The sequence below is a fragment of the Leuresthes tenuis genome, unplaced genomic scaffold (assembly GCF_036924035.1).
Source record: "Leuresthes tenuis unplaced genomic scaffold, fLeuTen1.0.hap1 SCAF_5, whole genome shotgun sequence".
Classification (NCBI taxonomy): domain Eukaryota; kingdom Metazoa; phylum Chordata; class Actinopteri; order Atheriniformes; family Atherinopsidae; genus Leuresthes; species Leuresthes tenuis.
In genome coordinates this window covers 28,547,455-28,568,768 of record NW_027325359.1, presented here as the reverse complement: position 1 = coordinate 28,568,768, position 21,314 = coordinate 28,547,455, and the positions used below count along the sequence as shown (strand labels likewise).

General features: G+C 41.6%; 1 protein-coding gene across 1 annotated transcript in view; it reads left to right on the top strand.

Annotated features, from left to right (window-relative positions):
* Positions 1–7,168: 7,168 nt before the first annotated feature.
* ripor1 (RHO family interacting cell polarization regulator 1) overlaps positions 7,169–21,314 on the top strand; it is a 34,099-nt gene continuing 19,953 nt past the window's right edge. The window contains exons 1-8 of the mRNA XM_072386542.1: positions 7,169–7,480; positions 17,725–17,848; positions 18,552–18,704; positions 18,878–18,956; positions 19,049–19,072; positions 19,176–19,229; positions 20,847–20,996; positions 21,124–21,187. Of these exons, the coding sequence (XP_072242643.1) occupies positions 7,462–7,480; positions 17,725–17,848; positions 18,552–18,704; positions 18,878–18,956; positions 19,049–19,072; positions 19,176–19,229; positions 20,847–20,996; positions 21,124–21,187 (667 nt within the window). The 5' untranslated portion in view covers positions 7,169–7,461. The remainder of the gene's footprint in view (positions 7,481–17,724; positions 17,849–18,551; positions 18,705–18,877; positions 18,957–19,048; positions 19,073–19,175; positions 19,230–20,846; positions 20,997–21,123; positions 21,188–21,314) is intronic.

The following is a 21,314-nucleotide window of genomic DNA, read 5'->3' as shown; positions in this document are numbered from 1 at the left end:
CATGCTCGTCCATTTTATAGGCCAGTGATCTCACACCTCCTATGATGATCAAGGGAAAATGGTTTAGCCCGCTTTCATCTTCTTCTCCATTTTGTTCTTGCTCTGTATCCTGGACGCCTGCTCTTCAACTCATCTTGATTTAAGGTCTTATTTCAGGCATTACTTGGGCTTTGGAAAGCTCCATTGTTAACAGCTTTCCTGTTGCCATGGTTATGCATCATAACAGATATTAAAGAAAGAAAAAACTGAATTTCCAGTTGAAATTCCAGCAGCACAGTATCCAAGACGGCATAGAAAAATCAGTGTCTTCCCAATTTCAATTTAATTCAGTTGAATTATATTTATATGGCGCCAAATTACAACAAATATCATCACAAGGCACTTCAAAGATACAATCCAATTCAAGCCAGTTATAATCCAAATCATTGTAATACAATTATAATCTAATTAAATTCCAAATTAGTCCAATTCATACATACAGAGCCAGTTGAAAAAAAAAAGTAGCCTAGCTAAAGAAACGAACAGATTGCAGCGAAACTTCTCTTCAGTCCAATCCCGTCTTGAATGTGTGCATGAGGCGACTGTGGAGATAAAAAACTCCCTTTTAACAGGAAGAAACCTGTGGCAGAACCAGGAAGGATGGCCATCCGCCTCAACCAGCTGGGGGCTGAGAGGACAGAAAAGAGGGGACAATACGCACCATAACACCAGGCCAGGAATACCTGCTGAGAGAGAGAAACACAAGTTAATGACAAGAATGATGTCATATGTACATGGAGAGTAAAGAGAGCAAAGGGAGGAGAGGTGCATCATAGGAGCTCCCCCAGCAGCCTGGGCCTTTAGCAGCTTAACTATGGGATGTTTCAGGGTCAGCTGAGACATTCCTAACTATAATCTTTATCAAAAAGGAAAGTTTTAAGTGTAATCTTAAAGGTAGAGAGGGTGTCTGCTTCCTGAAGCCAAACTGGCAGCTGCTTCCACAGAGAGGGGCCTGATAACTGAAGGCTCTGCCTCCCATTCTACTTTTAGAAACTCTGGGAACCACAAGTAAACCTGCAGTTTGGGAGCAAAGTGCTCTGTTGGGACAATATCCAACTATGAGATCTTTAAGATATGATGGAGCTCGGTCATTAACAGCTTTTTTCTATGTGAGGAGAAGGATCTTAAATTCTATTCTGAATTTAACAGGGAGCCAATGAAGAGAAACTAAAACTGGAGAAACATGATCTCTGCTGTTAGATCTCATCAGAGATCTAACCCCAGCTGGTCGAGGCAGATGGCCACCCTTCCTGAGTCTGGTTCTACCAGAGGTTTCTTCCTGTTAAAAGGGAGTCATTCCTTTCCACAGTCGCCACAGGCACGCTCAGGACGGTAGATTCAACTGAAGATAAGTTTCAGTGCAATCTGTTGGTTTTCTTAGCTAGGATATTTTTTTTAATTGGCTCTATATGAATGAATTGGAATTTTTTTAATGAATTAATTGGAATTCATTGGATTATGATTACAATTAATTGAATTCCAATTGGCTTGAATTGGACTACATTATTTAAGTGCCTTGAGATGACAATTGTTGTAATTTGACGCTATATAAATAAATAAATAAAGTGAATCAGAACTCTGGCTGAGGCATTTTGGATCAGCTGGAGGCTTTTCAGAGAATTTGTGGGATAGTCCAATAATAAAGAATTACAGTAGTCTACAGTAATCTTGAAGTAACAAATGCATGGAGCAGTTTTTCTGTATCGCCCTGAGACAGGATGTTCATGATTTTAACAATATTACTAAGGTGAAAGAAGGCAGTCCTAGAAACTTGTTTTATATGTGAGTCAAAGGACAGATCCTGGTCAGAAATAATTAATTTAATTTATATAGCGCTTTTCAAAAACCCAAAGACGCTTACAAAGCAACAGGGGAGAGACATAAAGGGTGGGACGAGGGAGAGACAAGAGAATGATGAGAAAAAAGGTGGGGTGCAATACAGGAGAATGGGTACAAACAAAGAAAAAAAGGCTAAAACACTGGTTATAGGTAGGGGAGGTTGTAAGCTTGAGAGAAGAGGTTTTTAAATGGAACTTAAATATGGGGAGTGAGGATGAGTCACGGATAGGTTGGGGGAGGGGTTCCAGAGTCGGGGTGCTGTTCAGGTGAAGGCTCTATCGCTGAAGGATTTGAGTTTGGATGTCGGTACTGTCAGGGAGAGAGTGGAGGAGGATCGTAGGGCACGGGTGGGGCAGAGGGGAATGAGAAGGTCAGACAGGTAACAGGGGTCCAGGTGGTGGAGGGCTTTAAAGGCGGAGCCAGTAGAGAAATTGGAGAACAGGACCGGGTGTGTGTAAGGAGGTGTGCAGTAGAGTTTTGGACCAGTTGGAGTCTATGGGGGGAATGGGAAGTGATGCCAGTGAGGAGGGAGTTGCAGTAGTCGAGGCCGGAGGAGATGAAGACGTGGATGAGGGATTCGGCAGCAGGGGGAGAGGGGCAGTGTCTGCTTTTAGCGATCCGGCAGAGGTGGAAGTAGGAGGTCTTGACAACGGAGCTTACATGGGGATTGAAGGAAAGGATGGGGTCCAGGATAGCGCCGAGATTGCGTGCTAGAGGTGAGGGAGTGATGGTCGAGGTGTCGATGGTGAGTGAGATGGGTGCAGTTTTGTTGAGGGGGGATTTGGTGCCTATGAGGAGGAGCTCTGTTTTGTCACTGTTGAGTTTGAGGAAGTTGTGGGTCAGCCATGTTTTTATTGTAGAGATGCAGGTTTCGATGTGGGTGAGGGGAGGGTTTTGGGTGGGTTTGGTGCTGATGTAGATCTGGGTGTCATCGGCGTAACAGTGGAAGTCCAGGTTGAGTTTGCGGATGATATGACCAAGGTAGAGGTAGCAGATGAAGAGGAGGGGTCCGAGGACTGAGCCTTGAGAGACCCCCTGCTTGACTGGAGAGAGGGGGGTTGTGTGGCCAGAAAGGGATACGAAGTGTTGCCTATTGGTGAGGTAAGAGGTGAGCCAGTCGAGTGTAGTGCTCTCAACACCCTGTTGGCGCAGCCTTTGAATCTTGTATCTTGAATCTTGTATCTTGAATTAGATGCGCTGTTTAATGCGGAGCCAGTAGAGAAATTGGAGAACAGGACCGGGTGTGTGTAAGGAGGTGTGCAGTAGAGTTTTGGACCAGTTGGAGTCTATGGGGGGAATGGGAAGTGATGCCAGTGAGGAGGGAGTTGCAGTAGTCGAGGCCGGAGGAGATGAAGGCGTGGATGAGGGATTCGGCAGCAGGGGGAGAGGGGCAGTGTCTGCTTTTAGCGATCCGGCAGTGTGTATGTCCACTCCCGCCCGCACCCGCGAAACTTTGAGAATTTATGCCCGCACAATAATAGAAATGCATTGATTTTGTGTCTTCTCCCATCTCGCAGGAGAAAACACGTCATTTTATAGGCTATTAATAAAGAGATTCATGGACAGTTGAGAAACTTCTCCAAATGACTGACTTGCCTTGCTTTGTCTTTGTGCTGTAAAGACCTTCTTTGAGCTTCCTTTCCACATCATTTATTGACATCCTGTCGCTAGGATACATCCCGACAGTGTTGCCAGGTGGTAAATGTAGTATTATTGTACCAGAGACATAAAATGATCGTATTTTGAGGGAAATTATCGTACACCTGTCATGACTAAAATAACAAGTCTATTGATACGCTATAGTCACTCTAGTGTTGAATAGCGTCTAACGGGCACTCGCCGCTTTGGATCAGCAGTTGCGTTAGGCTAAATGTCCCCGTAAACTATGACGAGTGAGAACTAATGAGCCAAATAATGAGGCCTGGAGGCCACCTACTGTTAGGAACCTCTAAAGCAAACGCATTCACGTCACTCGTAGCTCACATAGAAAAGCACGATTGGCTTGAAACTTGTCACATGGAAATGGAAATGCCCTCAGGGTTCACAAAAAAATCGGACAGACAGTTGCGACAGGCTGATCACAACCACACATTCACAGAATGGTCAAATGATCATAATTATCAAATTTTGGGATTATTGATCGTACATCGTACACAGGGCAAAATTATCATACAAATACAATAATTATCGTACACGTGACCTGGCGACACTGCATCCCAATCCCGCAGTGTTTTTTTTTTTATCCGCCCGCAGTAAAGTTCATACCACCCACTCCCGCGAGACTTGAGTTGGGTCCCGCAGGACCCGGCGGGACCCAATCCCAATGCAGCCCTCTACCATGCTGTCTAATAATGTTACCTAATGGAAGCATGTATAAAGTAAAAAGAATCGGTCTAAGCACAGAACCCTGAGGAAGTCCTTGACTTACTCTGGTGTGTGAGGAAGATTCTTCGTTTACAAGAACAAACTGGAATCTATCAGATATATATGACTTATATATGACCAGCCTAATGTAGTTCCTTTAATCCCAATGATATGTTCAAGTCTCTGTAACAGAATGCTGTGATCGATCATATCAAATGTAGCACTGAGATCCAACAGGACAAGCACAGAAACAAGTCCGCTATCAGAGGCTAAGAGGAGATCATTGGTAACTTTCACCAGTGCTGTTTCTGTGCTATGATGCACTCTGAATCCTGACTGAAACTCTTCAAATAGATTATTTCTGTGTAAATGATCATAAAGTTCAGCTGCAACCTGCAACTTTAGACAAGAAAGGGGATTGGATATAGGTTGATAATTAGCTAACAGAAAAAGCCAAAAGATCTGAAGATGATATAAAAAAAAGACGCAACATGTCCAGAGCTGCTGTGTTAGGCTGCCACCAGTGCGGTCCAATTCTCGAACTAAATAAAACACTATTTTAGTTTGAAGTATATCCTCCTGTCATTTTACAATATATCTTTCTTTTTTTTTTAAATACAAATTTAATTTACACGCCATGGTCAATCCTGCACTCCCAAATGGGTTAAAAAATAGTTTTATTAATCTTTCAGTGTGAAGGTTCTGGGTTTAGGGAAAGTAGACAAATTGGCTGAAAATAAATACTGTGAATGACCCTAAACATATGTGTTTGTGAGCTATAAAAGAACAAAGAGAGTAGACGCTACGTGGATTGGTGGGCTGAGTTAATGAATTTGATCTGTGGAGTTAAGACATTGTGTGGAGGTATTCACAGAATGTTGCTGGTGTTAGACGTGGTGGATATCGAGAGCTACATTAATAGAGAGCTGAATCTCCCCAGCTGTATTAATTTAACAGCAGCCAGTTCATAGACTTGAGCTGGAGTGGATGAACTACCAATACTGAAAATATTTGTTCATTTTTGACTCCATTCTGCGTTCTGCATTTCCACAATATTACTGCTGCTAATCTCACAGATCTGGAGCAGGTCCATCAATATGGAACTTTGAGTAGGTCAGCCTGGCAGAGAGAAACATAGTGAGGATAGGGGATTGGCCTCATCTCTCACACCTGTTCAACATTCTCGGTTTGGAACACCACTCAGAAAATGTGACGGGATTCATCAAGTTGTCGTAGTTCTCTCCTTGCTTGTGTTTGTGGATTTCCTCACTGTGAGACTAATAAAGATTTATCTTATCTTACACATGCTCCCTGCTGCTTGACTTTTTTTTTCTTCCCTTTTCCCAGGTTAAAAAAAAACCTGGGAAAGTCTGTCACTCAGCTCTGAGTGACAGACACTCAGAGCTGACAGCCAGTAGATCAGAAGGACATATTTGCTGAATTTGGAAAAGTATACTGAATTAATTCCAGCTTCACCTGTAACTCTGTGTATATATAATACTGTGTATGGGCTCATGTCTGCTAGCTTAAAGAATGTTTGGTTCTCATCATCATCTTCATCATCATCACCAGTCGGGTCTCTGTAGGTTCAGAGCGGGCTGCGTGTGGCTCAGTATGCAGGCTCAGGGAGGTTGTATCTTACCACAGGTGGATCATCTGTCAGGCAGAGTCATAGATCTTCTGTCTACTACCTCTGGTGGCCCAGCTAAAGCAGAGGAGCCAGGATTCCTGTTCAGAATCCTCACAAGAAGAGGCTGACACACTGAAATGTTGCTAAATGTTTCCTGCCGCTAAATCATTTGAGCTCAAATGCGTTTTTTATGGATCTCTTAATTTTTGTTGTTGTTCCGGGATCAGGGGGCAGGTAAATGGTGCTAATCAAAGAGTTAAATAAAGCATCCGGACAAAAACTTTGTCTGCAGAGTTACAGTAGAATTAAACATGCCAAGTGTTTTTACCTGCTGCACTCGTTGCTCTGCCTGACAGAGCTGCTGGCATGGCTGCAGACTCTGGGTCTCGTTGGGCATTTTTAGGACAGACTTTCAATTTCAATTTGAATTGTTGTTCTAAAATCTCACTTATGTCCTCAACTCTTGCCCCACTAGTTATTCAGTTTATTGTTAAAGTGATGAAGCACAAATCACCCAAAAAGCAACTATGCTATACAAAGTGTCCTCAGGCTCAGTGCTCTAATCTCAGTATATTCTATTGATTGTGTGTGGGTGTTTGGTTCTCAGTATGATGTGGAAAGGTGTGTTAGTGGTGTGTTAGTCTGCTTTGTGAACCTGGGATAACGGCAGCTTCTCCTCTGCTCTGCACAGACAAATAGCAAGCAGTCAGTCCTGTCTGCAGCAGGTTGGGCTTCACACCACAGCGGTCTGTCTGTAGAAATGGGGAATAGTGGGCTCCTGGAATAAGACAAAGATTCAAGCACATGTTTTAGAAAATACATCCTATTAGGAACATTTTTTTAACTGAAAAACTCACAAGAAAAATATTTTTTTCGCTGAGAAATGAACACTATATGCTGAGTTGTTTTTCCTTCAAGTTTTCCTTCCACTAATTTGGCTTTGTTTGTGGTTTTAGTGACTCTGATTAAAATCACATCAAATACATTTTACCAGAACTGATCAACTTCTCTTGGATTTTATTCAACCCATTCATGCTGTACCATTTTTGTAACAGAAACTGGGAAACCACGATGAATTGAAAAATCAAATTCATCGTATATAAAAATGTATTTTACAGCATTTTTCATGAAAATGGCATAAATGTTACAGACTGCGTCATTTTATCAAAAACAATGTACAACAGGGAGAGGGAGGGACAGGAAAAATGGATGATGTCAGCAGAGGAGAAGAAAGGGAGGACCGCTTTGCTTTTTCCTGTCTGCATGCCCCTCCTCCCCTCCACTTCTTATCAGTGTGGTAGAGAGAGAAAGGAGATCAGTAGGGAGTAGATGGATTAACAACTATGACCAAGGCGCTGGGACAAGAGAAAATGGGAAATAGACAGAAGTGAAGTGAACTAGAAGAAAGTTGTCTGTTGACCAAAACATGGATGACGGATGCCTATAAAGAGTGAAGAAGAAACAGGGACAGGAAAGTGAGCTATCAAAAAAAGTATACCCATCAAAGGTCGAGTAGGAGGGAGAATTTGTATCCGAAATCAAGTTGACCCATCACAACGAGACCTTGACATCAATCATCGCAGCTTACAATGTACAGTGGATATGGAGGTATGAAAACATGCACCTCAGCTTTTCTCAAATCAAGAACTCTATTTTAGGGATGGCTTTCTGCTTGCTGGCTAACAGGAGTGTAACTTTTGGAGTGATTTCAAGATTTCCTCTAGTGATTTCCTCCAAATACCAAAAGGCTTGGGAAAAGAGTGGAGGTCCCTCAAGAATCTGTTCATCTTAAAATTCCAAAGATGTTATTACAACATTGAAAGTATCGGTTCCTTCTATTAATGTATGAACACTATGGGACACTCTGCTGTTAAAGATCACACCACTGCTGCTTTATAGTTACAGTCGGGGTGAAGTTTTAATACCTAGTTACATTTTTGGTTTGATTTCAAAAGTATGCAGATTTATTTAACTGAGATCAAAAGATGGGTCTGTGTTTTTCAAGTCCGTTCAATAACAGTACTGATATGAAAACACATACATGACATCAGAGCAATTTTTGGTCATTCATTCTGGTTGTGAAGGAATCCCAGTGCCAAACAATTTAGTTATTGTAGTATGTGATAAGGTACAAAGTCTAGTCCTCGCTGTGGATTTCTGCTGAAGTTAATATTCGGCCTCATCACGGGTTCTTATGCCCTATGAGCATTTTCCAGAGTCAGTCTTCTGGGAAAAAATTATCTTGCTGTCACCTTGTGTTCACATTGATTGGCAATGTGTTGATGTAACTTTTAAAAACAGTCTGCTGGTGACTCAAACTTCAGCCAAACTAGCAAGAACCCCATCTCTTCTTTGAGTAATAGGAACATTTTTAGTAATCAGTATCTCTGACATATGTATGCTTGTGTTGGAGTAAACTCCGTTTTTCATTATTGATTTTAGCCAATTTATAGCCAAGATTATTGTACTGGATTGTTTCCACGTGTCTGTTTTATCCCCATAAGAGGCATGGCTTTATTTTAAGCACACACATATTCTTTTTGATAGGAATATTATGTTGATCTGTCTTGTTCCAGCAGGAAAGATATATTATACCCGGAGCAGGTCAGCAGTCCATCACTGAGAGAAACAACCATGCACATTCACAAAGTCAATAATTGACCTAACATGCGTATTGGGTTACCAAAAAGATCTAAAACAGGCACAACAAGAACATGCAATCTGCACACAGAAAGATGATGTAGAACTGTTGTTTCACATTGCACTCATGTTTACAGATCGGTGGTCAAAATTTTTATTTTCCCCTTAATTATAGATCAATAAGAGAGCAGTTTCATAGAGCTACCTAGAATTTTGGACATTACTGTGTTCATGGGGAAGTTTTGTTTTTTTGTTTTCAGATTTCTTCCAGATTTGATACCATTTTTTGTAACAAAATACTTGTGGGAAAAAAACAACATGCAAATAATGGATTATCTAACCGAATGTTTCCTGTGTAAAGTAATTACATGTTTAAAGACTAAAACCACAATATAGGTTGCTGTTTGAAAAAAGAATGTTGTTTCCTTTCAGGACTTACATTGAAGTGTAAGAGCTGTAATGTCAAATTCAGGGCACACAGGGATTTGTTCACAAATAATGTCTATTTAAAGTACAGAATCTGTGACAAAGAGTTGTCCTGGCGATGTCCAGCATTGACTGGAAAAACATCTGACTTACTGTCAACAATTTGACCAAGCTCTCACTTTAGTTGCTCCTAGTCTTCTGGGTCAGATTTTATTTTTGAACCGCTCCAGTGCACACGAAAGGTGATGGTTTACAGAAGCCAACAGACCTACATCTTATGCGAAAAGCAGGGTTTGCAACCCTAAGCCCTAACCCCTCTATAGTTGGAGCAGACTGGTCCCCTTTTTTGAAAATGGTAACCAGAACTGTTGTTCCAAACCTCCATGTGACAATGAAGAGACTTGTCAGCCAAGACAGGCCCACAATGTTCAGATCTTTCTGCATGTCAGAGTGATTCTCGTCCATCTCTGGTGCCCTGCCTCCATGGAGCATTTTAACTACCTTTGCAACCTCTGCCAAGGTGATGGGAAGAAAGTGAGTCCAACTATATCTATTTGGTACTGCTCCACCTCATACAACAGCTTAGGCTCTTTCCCCACCAGCGAGATGAGGTTCCAGGTACCCAAGAGCCAGTTTGTACCACAAGGGATCAACAGAGTAGGCACCTTTGCCTGCCATCTAGCTCACACTTCACCTGACCGTGATGGCTCTCCCCACAGGGGGCTCTGTGGTGTTGCTCCATCAAAGTCTTGGAATCGCTCTTAATCTGACTCCTCCCCTGAGACCAGTTTGCCCTGCAAGACCATACCAGAGGCTAATGCCTCCAACAGCACAGCTCTCAGGATTATGGACGTACTCAAAATTAGGCCATTGCGATAAGATTGATTCTGCTGAGAATATGGCTTATCTGCTCTGAGGCTTGTTGCTCTCTTTTCTGCGGTCTGTCTCACCCATGTCACCCTTCTCTCCACAGAAGTTTGTATTTTTGTGGCACATTGATATAACTGCTTTTTAAATTTATTCTTCTACTTTTTTGCACCATGTTTAATAGTAGAAGTAGTAGCTTTATTGTCAGTCATCAGTTCCACAGCTTGGGGAAATGCACTGTTTTTCAATCTTGTGTGTGAAAGCATAGTCTTTTATCACCTGCTGGAGGAGAGTAATTGAAAGCGATGGCGGCCAGAGTGCAAAGGCTCATGAATCATGTTATGTTTATGAATTTAGCAGATGCTTTTATCCAAAGCGACTTACACTGGTAGTCAGTTAGGGTAAAGGGGTCTTTTGTCCCTAGGCAAGACCGGATGTCTTGCCTAGGGACAAAAGACCTCTACAGGAGGTAGTACCTTCAACGCAGGAGATATGAACCCAGGTCACCCACATGAAAGGTGGCAATCTTACCACTACACTATCCAGTCCAGATTGTAGTGGTCATATTATGACAGCGAGTCTGGAAGATGTTGTCAACTTTAGGGAGACATGTCCTAATGATGTTTTGCGCTGCCTTGAAAAACTTTTGGAGAGACATCCGGTCCTCCTTAGAGCAACTGGTAAACCATGCTCTAATGCAGCATGTGATACGAATCAGCAGTGGACCTGAATAAGTTGAACAGTTGGTTCTGCTATAGACCAGCTCTCCTCAGCTTCCTCAGGAAAGGAAGTCACCTTTGTGACACTGGACGTATATAAGTGCCAGGAGAGGCCCCTCAGAGATGATCACTCTGAGGACCCCCTCCAGTTGCTAATGAGTAACATACAGGTTCTGCATGCAAACAGTGAAATGATTGATAACAGGAGAGAAATGCTGAAAATGAGGATTTGGTTAAAAAACAATAATGCAACAAAATTGTGTGGTGTATCAATTTATTAATCCGATAGGAACAACCACGAGTCAGTCAGCTCACACATATTGCTCTCAGACAGAAAAAACTGAAACAAGTGTCTTTCTGCTCAAACAGTAGTCTTGGCAGCTCTCTATCTTGCCCAGTTGTGTCTTCCTCCCTGCTGTGACGGGTACTGAGCAGTTGGCCCCATCCTCAGAGGGAGCTTGGATGTCGCTTCCCTTGTTATACAGAATACTGAATACTGGGTTACTTTCTATGCATATGCACTCCCTCTAGAATTGATCTTGACAAAGCACTTTGTAAAGCACTTTTTGTCTAAGGTGTGCTATCTGTTGAATGCATTTGATTATTTAATTATGAATGTGATCCTCACTGTTTTGGTCCTTTTATAATAGTTTTTGAGACACTCTCTATCCCTTGCCTGGAAATATTAGGGCTCTGGGTTTTTCCTGTGACTCAGTATAGCCAGAAACTGAACTAGTCTTTTCCTGACCCTGCCCTTCTTTGCAGGATATTACTCCCTCCTGGATTTCCGTCTCCTAAAGGCAGTAACTTCAGGGAGGTGAGGGTCTAGGGTTATGCAACCCAGTTGGCTTGATCATAAGAAATAATGAAAGCAAAATGGAGACAGGGCTACAGCATGTTGGCTGTGTTTCTTCTCATGATCGCTGATTATTTATGTGATCAGTCATGTGAGTTAAGTTTCCACAGTGAAATAACGTTTGAATTAATCCCACTGCCAATCTGTTTATCAGGGTAGTTTTGTGAAAACAAAAAAATCTTCTGTTTCCATCAATCTTTCCAATGTGATCCTCCAAAATGCCTATCAATTACACTGATGGAAACCCAGTGAGTGTCCCCTGTTTCTTCACATGATCATAGGCTTTGTGGGGCTACACCTTTTTATAAGACCAAGAGCAGCTGGGATAGATTTCAGCATCCCCATAACCCTAAATCATATGATGTGGGTATAGAACATGGGTGGATGGATGGATGGATGGATGGATGGATGGATGGATGTTGACATGAGGTGCAGATAGGATGTCCCTTTCATATTTCTGTTTGCCTGTCACATAATTCAATCAATGAGTCCCGCCCATATTAAGACCCCCTGCATCATGGTGATGTTTGTGTCTATCCAAGCCCTTCATTACATTCTCATCCCTCAAAACACAATGTATTACTTGGGTTTCTCTCTCACACCAAAAGTGAGCCTTCTTCTTACAGCAGCCCTCTTATTCTGCACTGACTCTGCTGCTCTACAAGCAACTTAAACTATGAAAACAAACCCAAAACAAGATTGTGTTCTTCAAAAAACATGATGAAAGTAGGTAATAAGCAGACCTGGCAAATTTGGAGCCAAGTGCAGCATAGTAAAGCAGCAGTACTTGTCACATATATTATGACATCATGAACACCCCGCTAGGATGTGATAATGTGATTAAGGTCTTTACACGTCTACATGAGGTGAGTTGGATCAGCACACTCCACATAACCTAATGCTATCAATGGGTTAAGGTGGTGAGAAACTGCTGTTTACATGACAGCATCTTATTCAGAATAATGTCCAGCCGGATTAATATCAGAACATCGTTTTGCATGCAACCATAGCCTACTTCTGCAAGATGTTTAGAGTTGTAGCTATGACAGCCACCTGTAAAGGTTATCAGCTTAAAACCAGGTATATTAGTGTGTTGTTGCACATCAGAAAACCACCAGGTGTGGCTGACTTTTTGGGTTAGCTTTTAACGTTGACCTGATGTACAAACACAGATGTGGTCACCTCATTTCAGCTACAATCAAAGCGGTCCACCAGGACAGGAACAGAGCAGATTAGCATAAAGACATCACAAGCTTGTTATTCACACATTCAAAGCTTGTTTTCACATAATTCTGAACCTGTCCACTTGTTGGATGTTTTTGTGATGTTTGTTCCATAAATCCTGATCTCCTGCTCTAATATATTGATTCAACTCCTACTTTTACATAAGGGTTACATGGCTGGAAACTTCAGCTCAGTGACAGTTTAAGTTCTAAATGGTAAAAGAACTGACTCAAAGCACTCTTACACTATAAACTACACTCACTCATTTAATCTCAATTTAAACTCAATCTCTGCGTGAAGGACTTCCAGTCTGTGAACTAACATGACCAACCATGTTGAGACGTAGTAAGGCCTTCAATGTTTTAAGTACACATGTTTACTTTGAGTGGGAGGTTTCACCTATTTAGTGGTTTATCAATGTTAGTCACCTTTATGCTCAAGAAATACTTTTTACTGCAACTGTTATCCAGCATAAGCAAATCAGTTATTACAATGGTAATGTTACCAGTACTGCCATGATCAGATCAACTTACATCATCATTCCTAGATCATCCCACTACAGGGACAAAAACAGAGTGAGGTAGATGTTTACCATGTGGTCAGTATGTGTGTGGAGGGGGAGGGGGGAGCGTTTTCCAGAATGGTTTAGGAGAGGCCAGACGGCATCTAACAAAAGGTGCAATGTCACAGAGGGGTTGAGTATGTGGCTCAGTTCCAGCGTTTAATGGAGAGCATCGATAGCAGGGGAGATGGTGTGACTGGAATCTGTTGTTTCATTGGGCCCGACTGCAACAGTATTTGGATCTGGTAGGGACCACAAACATCACATGCTGTGACAGATATTCTCAGCTTGAGTCCACATAACTGAATTTCTAATGGAGCTGATGGATTATCACACTGGTTACCCCGTGCGAGTCCAATAATAATGCTGGATGTTACATTGGAGATGGTGCAGTGGGATGTGACAGCGGGAGAAGTGTGTCGACGACCGCTCACCTGAAACCTGGAGCCTTTTCAAGGTCGGTAGGGTTGTCAGGGTTAGGGCTGTCATTAGGCTGAAATAGTTCACTCTGATACCTAACAGTGGTAGTTAGAAAAAAAAAAAGTTTTTCTTTTTTTGTCACAAACATATTCCTTCATTGATTTTCATGGAGACAAACTATGGTGTGCTGCCCCTGGGCCATGACCCTGTGTGGGTTTATGCAGGTATGGAAAATGAATGAATTTAGTCATGATGTAGCCTAAAAGTTTAAGGTGACTACAGAAACATTTCAAGCAATTCAGCTGTGATGTTTTGGTCAAGGATTAATACCAAAGTTTTACCAGACACTTCTGCTAAATGTATTTGTTATTAAAGATGAAACCTGTTGGTGCATAAGCCTTTCACTCAGCTCAGTCAGGTTAGGTGTTGGTTAAAGGCTTAGTTAGACAGTTAGGGTTAGGGTGCAGGAAAAGACAGTTGTCACAGTTCTTGTTAAAGACAATCTGATTTGGCTTCTCATCCATGCTGCCCAGTCACCATTTGCAGTATTACAGGAAAAACGCAGCAGGTACATAGATATCTGTACATGCATCCTAGTTTTCACCATCGCAGGTAAACAGTTTTTATTTATCTGTGTATGATCTGATATGATTGTATCTGTGTGTGTGACAGCACAGCCAAAACCAAACTAAACCAGAACCAGGTTAGCGAGTGTCTCTTCCATGCTTGTTTCATGGCTTCAGAAAAGGTTCCTTTATTTGATACTATTCTGACTCAAATAAATCTAACATAACTGTGTCTCATATTTTGTCAGAGATAGATTATTTGAATTTGAATATAAAACCACTTAGCCAGCCAAGGACCAGGAAGAGACTTCCTTAATACCATCGCTCAGGGACAGCACGAGTTAAAAATGAAGGTGTAGTAGCAGAACTCATTTCATTGTACGTACGGAAATGCTCAGAAAATCTTAACAACTCCTGTAATTCTGGACGGTTCAAATAGGTTACACAAACCACCACTTATGAGGGCCTTTGTCAAACACTCAGAGGTTAATGTTTATCACCTTAGAAGAGGTATGCATCAAGGTCCAGATGTGTCTGGCCACTACTATAACTATCAGGAACCACTGTGGACTGAAGGTTCAGGAGACACATATTACAGATTTCTGCTCTGTGTTGATGATATATTGCAGTCCTGATATATAACTTTTAATATCAGTTGTTAGTCAGTGTTGTCCAGTTTCATGGTGAACGGTAACTACAGCGGTCAAAGGCTCTGGCTGAGTTTTGGGGTCATCCAACTCAATTAGTTATTTTCCCTTTCAGGTGTTCAGCTCCAAGGTTTGCTGACGTATGCATTAGAAATTCAGCAAGCAGTTTAAAGTCTGTTTCACACTAACGCCCAACTAAAGGTAATCATAGTGTGTTCCCTAGTACATGCTATGAAATACTGTCAGTCAGGGTCAGGAGAACAGCTGCTTTAGGAAGTGAAAGATCATTAAAATACATATGAACAAAAAAATCTTAAAGTAAAGATATGTATTAGAACTTGAGGTGTGAATGTTTGCTGCCCTGTTTATTCAGTTTGTTACTGATTTGAGACATTTAAAGTGGCGTCTCCTTGTCTTGCCTTTTTGAATTATAGTACCCACATATGCACGATACTCACGGTACCCCGCAGTCCCAAATCGTGCCGAACCGTGATACTTTGTCTGGTATAGTATCATGGATACTTATTTTGGTATTGTGACAACTCTACCCACATACAGTTACTCTGGTTGATATATTGCAAATACACGCAACTGATACTTTTTTTAGTGCGATAAAGAATATGAAATGCCATGCAGTGGCTCACTCTCCTTCACCTGTACTTCTGCTTGGCTACAGAGAGCAGGTCGGAGTGTTTCTGTAAAGTTTAGGTTGTGATGGGGCAGATTACACTGCAGCTGTAGATCCTGAGCTCTCACAGCTGGCACAGATTTGGTGACTTTATTCTCTCTCAGAGTTGAAGGCAAAGTTGTCAACTTGCTGTGTTCTTTTAGGTTCCAGACGTTTAGTCAGATTTAACGCAGCTCGCATGATTTCCCATATTGGTTCCAATCACAGTTATTTACTGTTTGTGGGGCAGGCGTTCAGAAGCGCGTGTGTGGTCTGATTTTATTCATTCAGCTTCAGACCTGATAAAATGGTTCTACCAACTCACTGAAGATTTCCTTTTCAACTCTGACTTGATTTTTAACATAAAAAATCTCTTTATATCTGTCTTTTATAGCAAGCTGCACTCTTAATTGCATTAATGAAGTATGTGGAGATTAAATAGTTGACAGGGTGTGGTGAGATTACACAGACACTCCTCTCTGAGGAATGTGAAGAAAAAAGTATGAATGTAGTATATAAGTTATGTGTAACCTTCTCTCTTGAATGTTTCCGGTTGGCAGGTCTCCTTATCCAAATGACAGACTTTGACTTGTAAACGTGTCCTTGTCCAGCCTCCCTTTGTTGTTTGAGGAGGAGAAGCCCACTTCATGCAGGCAGTGGCACTGAGGGACCTTTAACTTTCTGTTAGATCTGATCTGTTGTGGAATTCATGTATGTTCATTTACAGTATTTATTAATGTCTGCGCTGTCTGATTCTGAAAATGAAATGAATCAGATCTCAGAGTTAACACTGCTGAGACAACACAATACAGTCGTTAAACAGGAAATGAATGCAGGAAGTTCCTGAATGTGATGGACCTGGCATGACCCAGTCTTTCCACTTGCTCTGTTTGTGAACTCAGCACCTCTTTTAGGCTGAAAAGTGTTTTCTTCCTTGAGCTCTCACTCCCCCTCAGCTCCCTGTTGAATCAGGTTAAGTCAACAAATGATTGACCACATACGTTCTTCATTATTTTCAAAGGGTCAAAAATGTGGATGTTAGTAAAACTCCTAAAACTTAAAAATGTTTTTTGCTTTCTCTGCATACAGACAGCTTGTCTACATAAAGGTTATTCCATAATGCATTAAGTTGCTCTTTTCACTCCCCGTGCTGTAGTTCAACTCCAGCAGAACTGACCTTTTCTCCTCAGTCCTCAGAGCTATCTCCCTTTGTAGAATTTCCTGTCAAGAGAGGCAGTTACGTCTGACTTCCTGTAGGGGTTTGTGACATTTCCTGTGCTGTGGGGGGGGAGGTGTTGGGCAGCCGCCTTGTAAAGGCCTTTCTGCTGTTTTAAGAAACAGGATGCAGGACACTGCATAGGGAAATCGCTGACAAAATCTATCCACTACATAAGCCTCAAAAACAGAATACTGCTCCAGACCACAGACTTCAAATATTGGTTGAAGGCAAAAATACAAAATGGATGAGCCTAAAAAGAGAAGACGGTGGAGATATTACAAAGATTTAAACATGTTGCCTTCATGCACTTCTGAATGACAGGTCTGAAAGGCTTCTTAAGGCTTATTATATGAATAAAAGTATCGGTTATATATTCAGTTCAGCTAATTCATAACTTATGTCCTCGACAAAGATTTTTAAAAACACATCCTCCAAGGCTGCTCATGCTTTACAGGTAGAATGTTTTACTTTCAAATCTGCATTCTGTTCATCATTTAGCCCAGGTTATTCCCTCCTAAAAGGACAAACATGAAATGATTCAGCCAGGAATGACATTATTTCTCTTTTGCTGTTTCCTCGGTGCACTCATTCAAATACCAAAAGATTTCAACACTAAGAGCAGCTCATCTAACCCTTTTGCTGAGGCAAACACATCTATCCTTCCCCTTCTGTTAAAAGTACAGGACATCCCAAAGTGAGCCACTGACTGTAGTCTTCAGCATTCAAATATACATGCACGGAAAGACGAGCAGTGCCACAGGTGTTTATACTTGGTTTACTACATCACAAAAACTTAAAGCAGTCTATAATAAGCTTTCATTTTTCAGCTTCTGAAAAAACTAAGAACATGAAACATTCTCATCTGAGAATTTTAAACTTTCCATTGTTTTGTAAATTATTATTTTCCCCTTATGTTTATTGATATCTAATAGAATGCAATGCTTTCTGTGCCTTTGAGATGTTAATGTAATGCTCATGGTGCATCAGAGCTGAATGGGTTAAGAAAGGGCATTCAGTTGTTTTTGTCTGCTCTGTGCAGGGAGTCCATCGCGAACGCTGTCCACCATGTCTCTGTCTGTTCGCCCCGTCAGACGTCTCACCTCCAGATCCATCACTAGGAGCCAGAGCTTCACTGGAGTCAACACCCAGGACAGGCCTTACAGGTGCACACACACCGGCCCTGACTCCAGCACTGACCCATCTGATCTGTGGTCCACCAGAATCACTGTGGCCCAACACAACTGTTTTATTTCTCCAGTTAAACAATATTATGGAGGAATCTTTCCATGCATGCACACCATTTTATTGTGTCATAAAGACAAGAAACAAATCAATGTGTGAAGATGGGCAAAATAATTTTAAGAGTTGTGGGTGATTAACAGATTGTTGATCTTAAAATGTAAAGTGATATGTTGTTATAGCAAAATAGTTATTTGTTCAAGATAAATGGCAAAAGGGAATGATTTACATTTTTTTAGTCTGGTCACCCACTCAAAGTGCTTTTACACTAGACTTATACAGTACTTCTTAGTCTCTGTTCACACACATTCACACACTGATGGACGTATCAGAGGTAACATGAGGTTCAGTGTTTTGCTCAGGACACTCTGACACGTTGTCATTGAAACACCAACCTTCTGATTGGCAGGCTGGTCTGAGTCCTCTACATGAGGACTCAGACCAGCCTGCCAATCAGCGCCTCAGCGCACCCTCAATAGTTGTTTTGCTATAAATATAAGAAAAGTGTGCCAGTACTAAACGAAAGATGCGTTTCTGTCTGCATCAGTTTTATGTGATGTGTTAATGATGTTGGATAAAACATTTCAGGTTTGGATATTTTAAAACAACGTTATCCTGATATTGCAGGAACCTCTCGGTGTTCAGCACGCCTGGTCTCAGCAGGAAGTCCAGCAGGGCTAGTAGGATGTTCACGATGTCTACTAAGTCCAACCCGCCACCTAAAGTTCCTCAACCGGAGCGACTAGATGAAGTCTACGAAGCTCTGAAGAAAGGCCTTCAGTGAGTACGCTCTCAACATTTGCGGCTCCTAATTGTGGTGTCAACACATGGTGTTCATGTTGCCACTAACTTAACCCCCAAGTTTAAAGTTTACATCCCTCCAGCAAAATGGACATAAACTACAAGCATGTGTTTAACCACTCCTGTGCATGTGTGTGTGTGTGTGTTCTCAGGTCTTACCTGCATGTCCATCAGATGGACCTGGATAGTTTCAACAGACAGATAAAAGAATCTAAGAGGAACTCCAGGCTGGTATGTTGTGGCATATTTCTTGTTGGCCCAGCACCAAAGATCAGATCAGTTAGATGCAGACACTGATGACTTTATCTTTGTTTCCTCTTCAGGGTTTCCTCTATGAATTAGACAAGGTGAGCTACTGGGATTTTTTATAAGTATTTTAAGTATATTGTGAAAAAAGTTGAGTAACTCTTGAGTAGTTGGAATAAATTAGGCTCTGTTTTCCTTTGACAGCAAGTGAAGGTGATTGAGAGATACGTAAGACGACTGGAGTTTCACCTTAGCAAGGTAAGATCAGCAAATTCCGTGACTCTATTAGCTTGTTGGGGAATTTTTAGATCTACCTGCATTGCTTTCCTAAACAGGAAAATGGAGAGAAAACGATGATGATATAATGCACTGATTATTAAAGTTGGAGAACATTTTACAACCATGAACTTCATGTCACAGCAAGGTGACACCCCAACAGAGGCATAGCTGTTACCTATGCAGGTTTACCTATACAGCACCTGTGCGGGCGTGGAATCACACACAATGTCTGACAGTTTATGTTCCCATTTAAAGTGCATTATTATATTTAGCCAGTTGTGTAAAATGTGTCCGTCAGCTGGCAGCTGTGATTTCCCTAAAGGTCTAAATAAAAACATCTTATGTTGCTAGTTTGATTAACAAGAATAAACACAATCCAAGGTTTGTATTCGACACCCATCAGCAGACCCCTTAATCCTGGCAAGATCAAGGTCCAGACCTGTAGCCACACACTTAGCTAACAGTGAGCTCATTAAGTCCCTCTCCCTCTGTCACCTGCCCCATCAGGTACTGAGAGGTTCTGGAAATAAGCACTGTGAGGGAGCTTCAGATAGCTTCTTCATGCCTCTATGCTTCCATCAAAGGAGAGGAGGAGGAATAGCTGCCATGGCTCAGAAGTGCTCAAGAGATCCCCACCTCTTTGAAGGGCCCACATTTGAACATATTACACATAAAGCCGTTCACTCTTGTGAAGAAACAGGCCAAGAACTTTGCTATATCCTGGACCTAGGGGCATTTCCTACATGGAAATTCTTTCTGTCCTTACCCAGATCTCATGATGACAGGGGAAGGTTAGAATGTAGACCAACTGGTAAATCTGTCTCCTTCAAGCTCAGCTTTCTGCTCATCACAGCACCCACGGTACTGCACTGCGATCTGCCTGTTCAATTTAGATTATTTTTCCTTTAAACTTCCTGCTTAATGCAGCAGCTCACTTCTCAATGTGAGGGACCAATCCTCTGTGTTTCAGAAGACAACCATGACCTCATACAGGTGCTGACTCTCATCCCTGCCACCTTAAACCACCCCAGAGCTCCCCAACTATCTCCTCCAGCTTTTTCTGGGGGGTAGCGTAGGTGCTCCCAAGCCAGCTGAGAGATAAAATTCCTCCAGCAGGTCCTTGGTCTCATGTAAAATAACTTGCACAAGTGTGTATTGTTTTAAGTATGAATGTCACTGACCTTGCCCAAACTACACACTACAGCCAAAAATGTTCTTACTGACAATAAACTGTCTGTGTAATATGGCAGAATTAAGTGAAAATATCAGAATAGAATAAAAGAATGTTATTCATGTTGAACACTTGCACAGCATTGTTTTTTTTTTTTTTTTTTTTAGTATTATCTGTGGAAGTTCATCTTTTATGCATGAAGGTGTTTGTTTCAGTGGCAAAGTTCACAGTTGGTTGGTGCAGCTACATCTAGGAATAGCAGTGATGTTAGAAATATTTAACGCAGCCTATATTCACTGATTGACTAGCATATTGCTAAAAATATTTCTGACTTGAGTGATCACTTCTTCCCTACTATGAAGTATCTTTCTTTTCTGCATAGGAGAGAAATCTGAAATGTGCAACTTTTTATCTCCTTTTCTCAGATTGAGGAACTCTATGAAGGCTATTGCCTGCAGAGAAGACTGAGAGATGGAGCCAACAAGATGGTGAAGGCATACACAGACTCTCCAGGAAGCAAGGAGGCCAGGGAGAGTTTGGCAGAGGCTAACAAAGGATACAAGGAGTACACAGAGGTATGAGGTTTATGGAGTATAGTGAAGGAAAATAGACAAACAGGATAGATATACATATATTTATATGAACAGCAGCTTTGATTGTGTAGAAACAGCTAAATGAAAGTGTTCTCTATCCTCTCTGCAGAACATGTGTGTGTTGGAGAGTGAGTTTGAAAGCCAGCTGGGAGAGTTCCATATTAAGATGAAAGGTGAGTGAAATGCTGATGGTGCAGTGTTGCTGCTCAGACCTAATTTATTATAGAAAAGTGTCTTAAAGCATGGTTCCAAGCACCATGATGGTGAAACTAAATAGTTTTTGCTTAAATTCTTTTTATT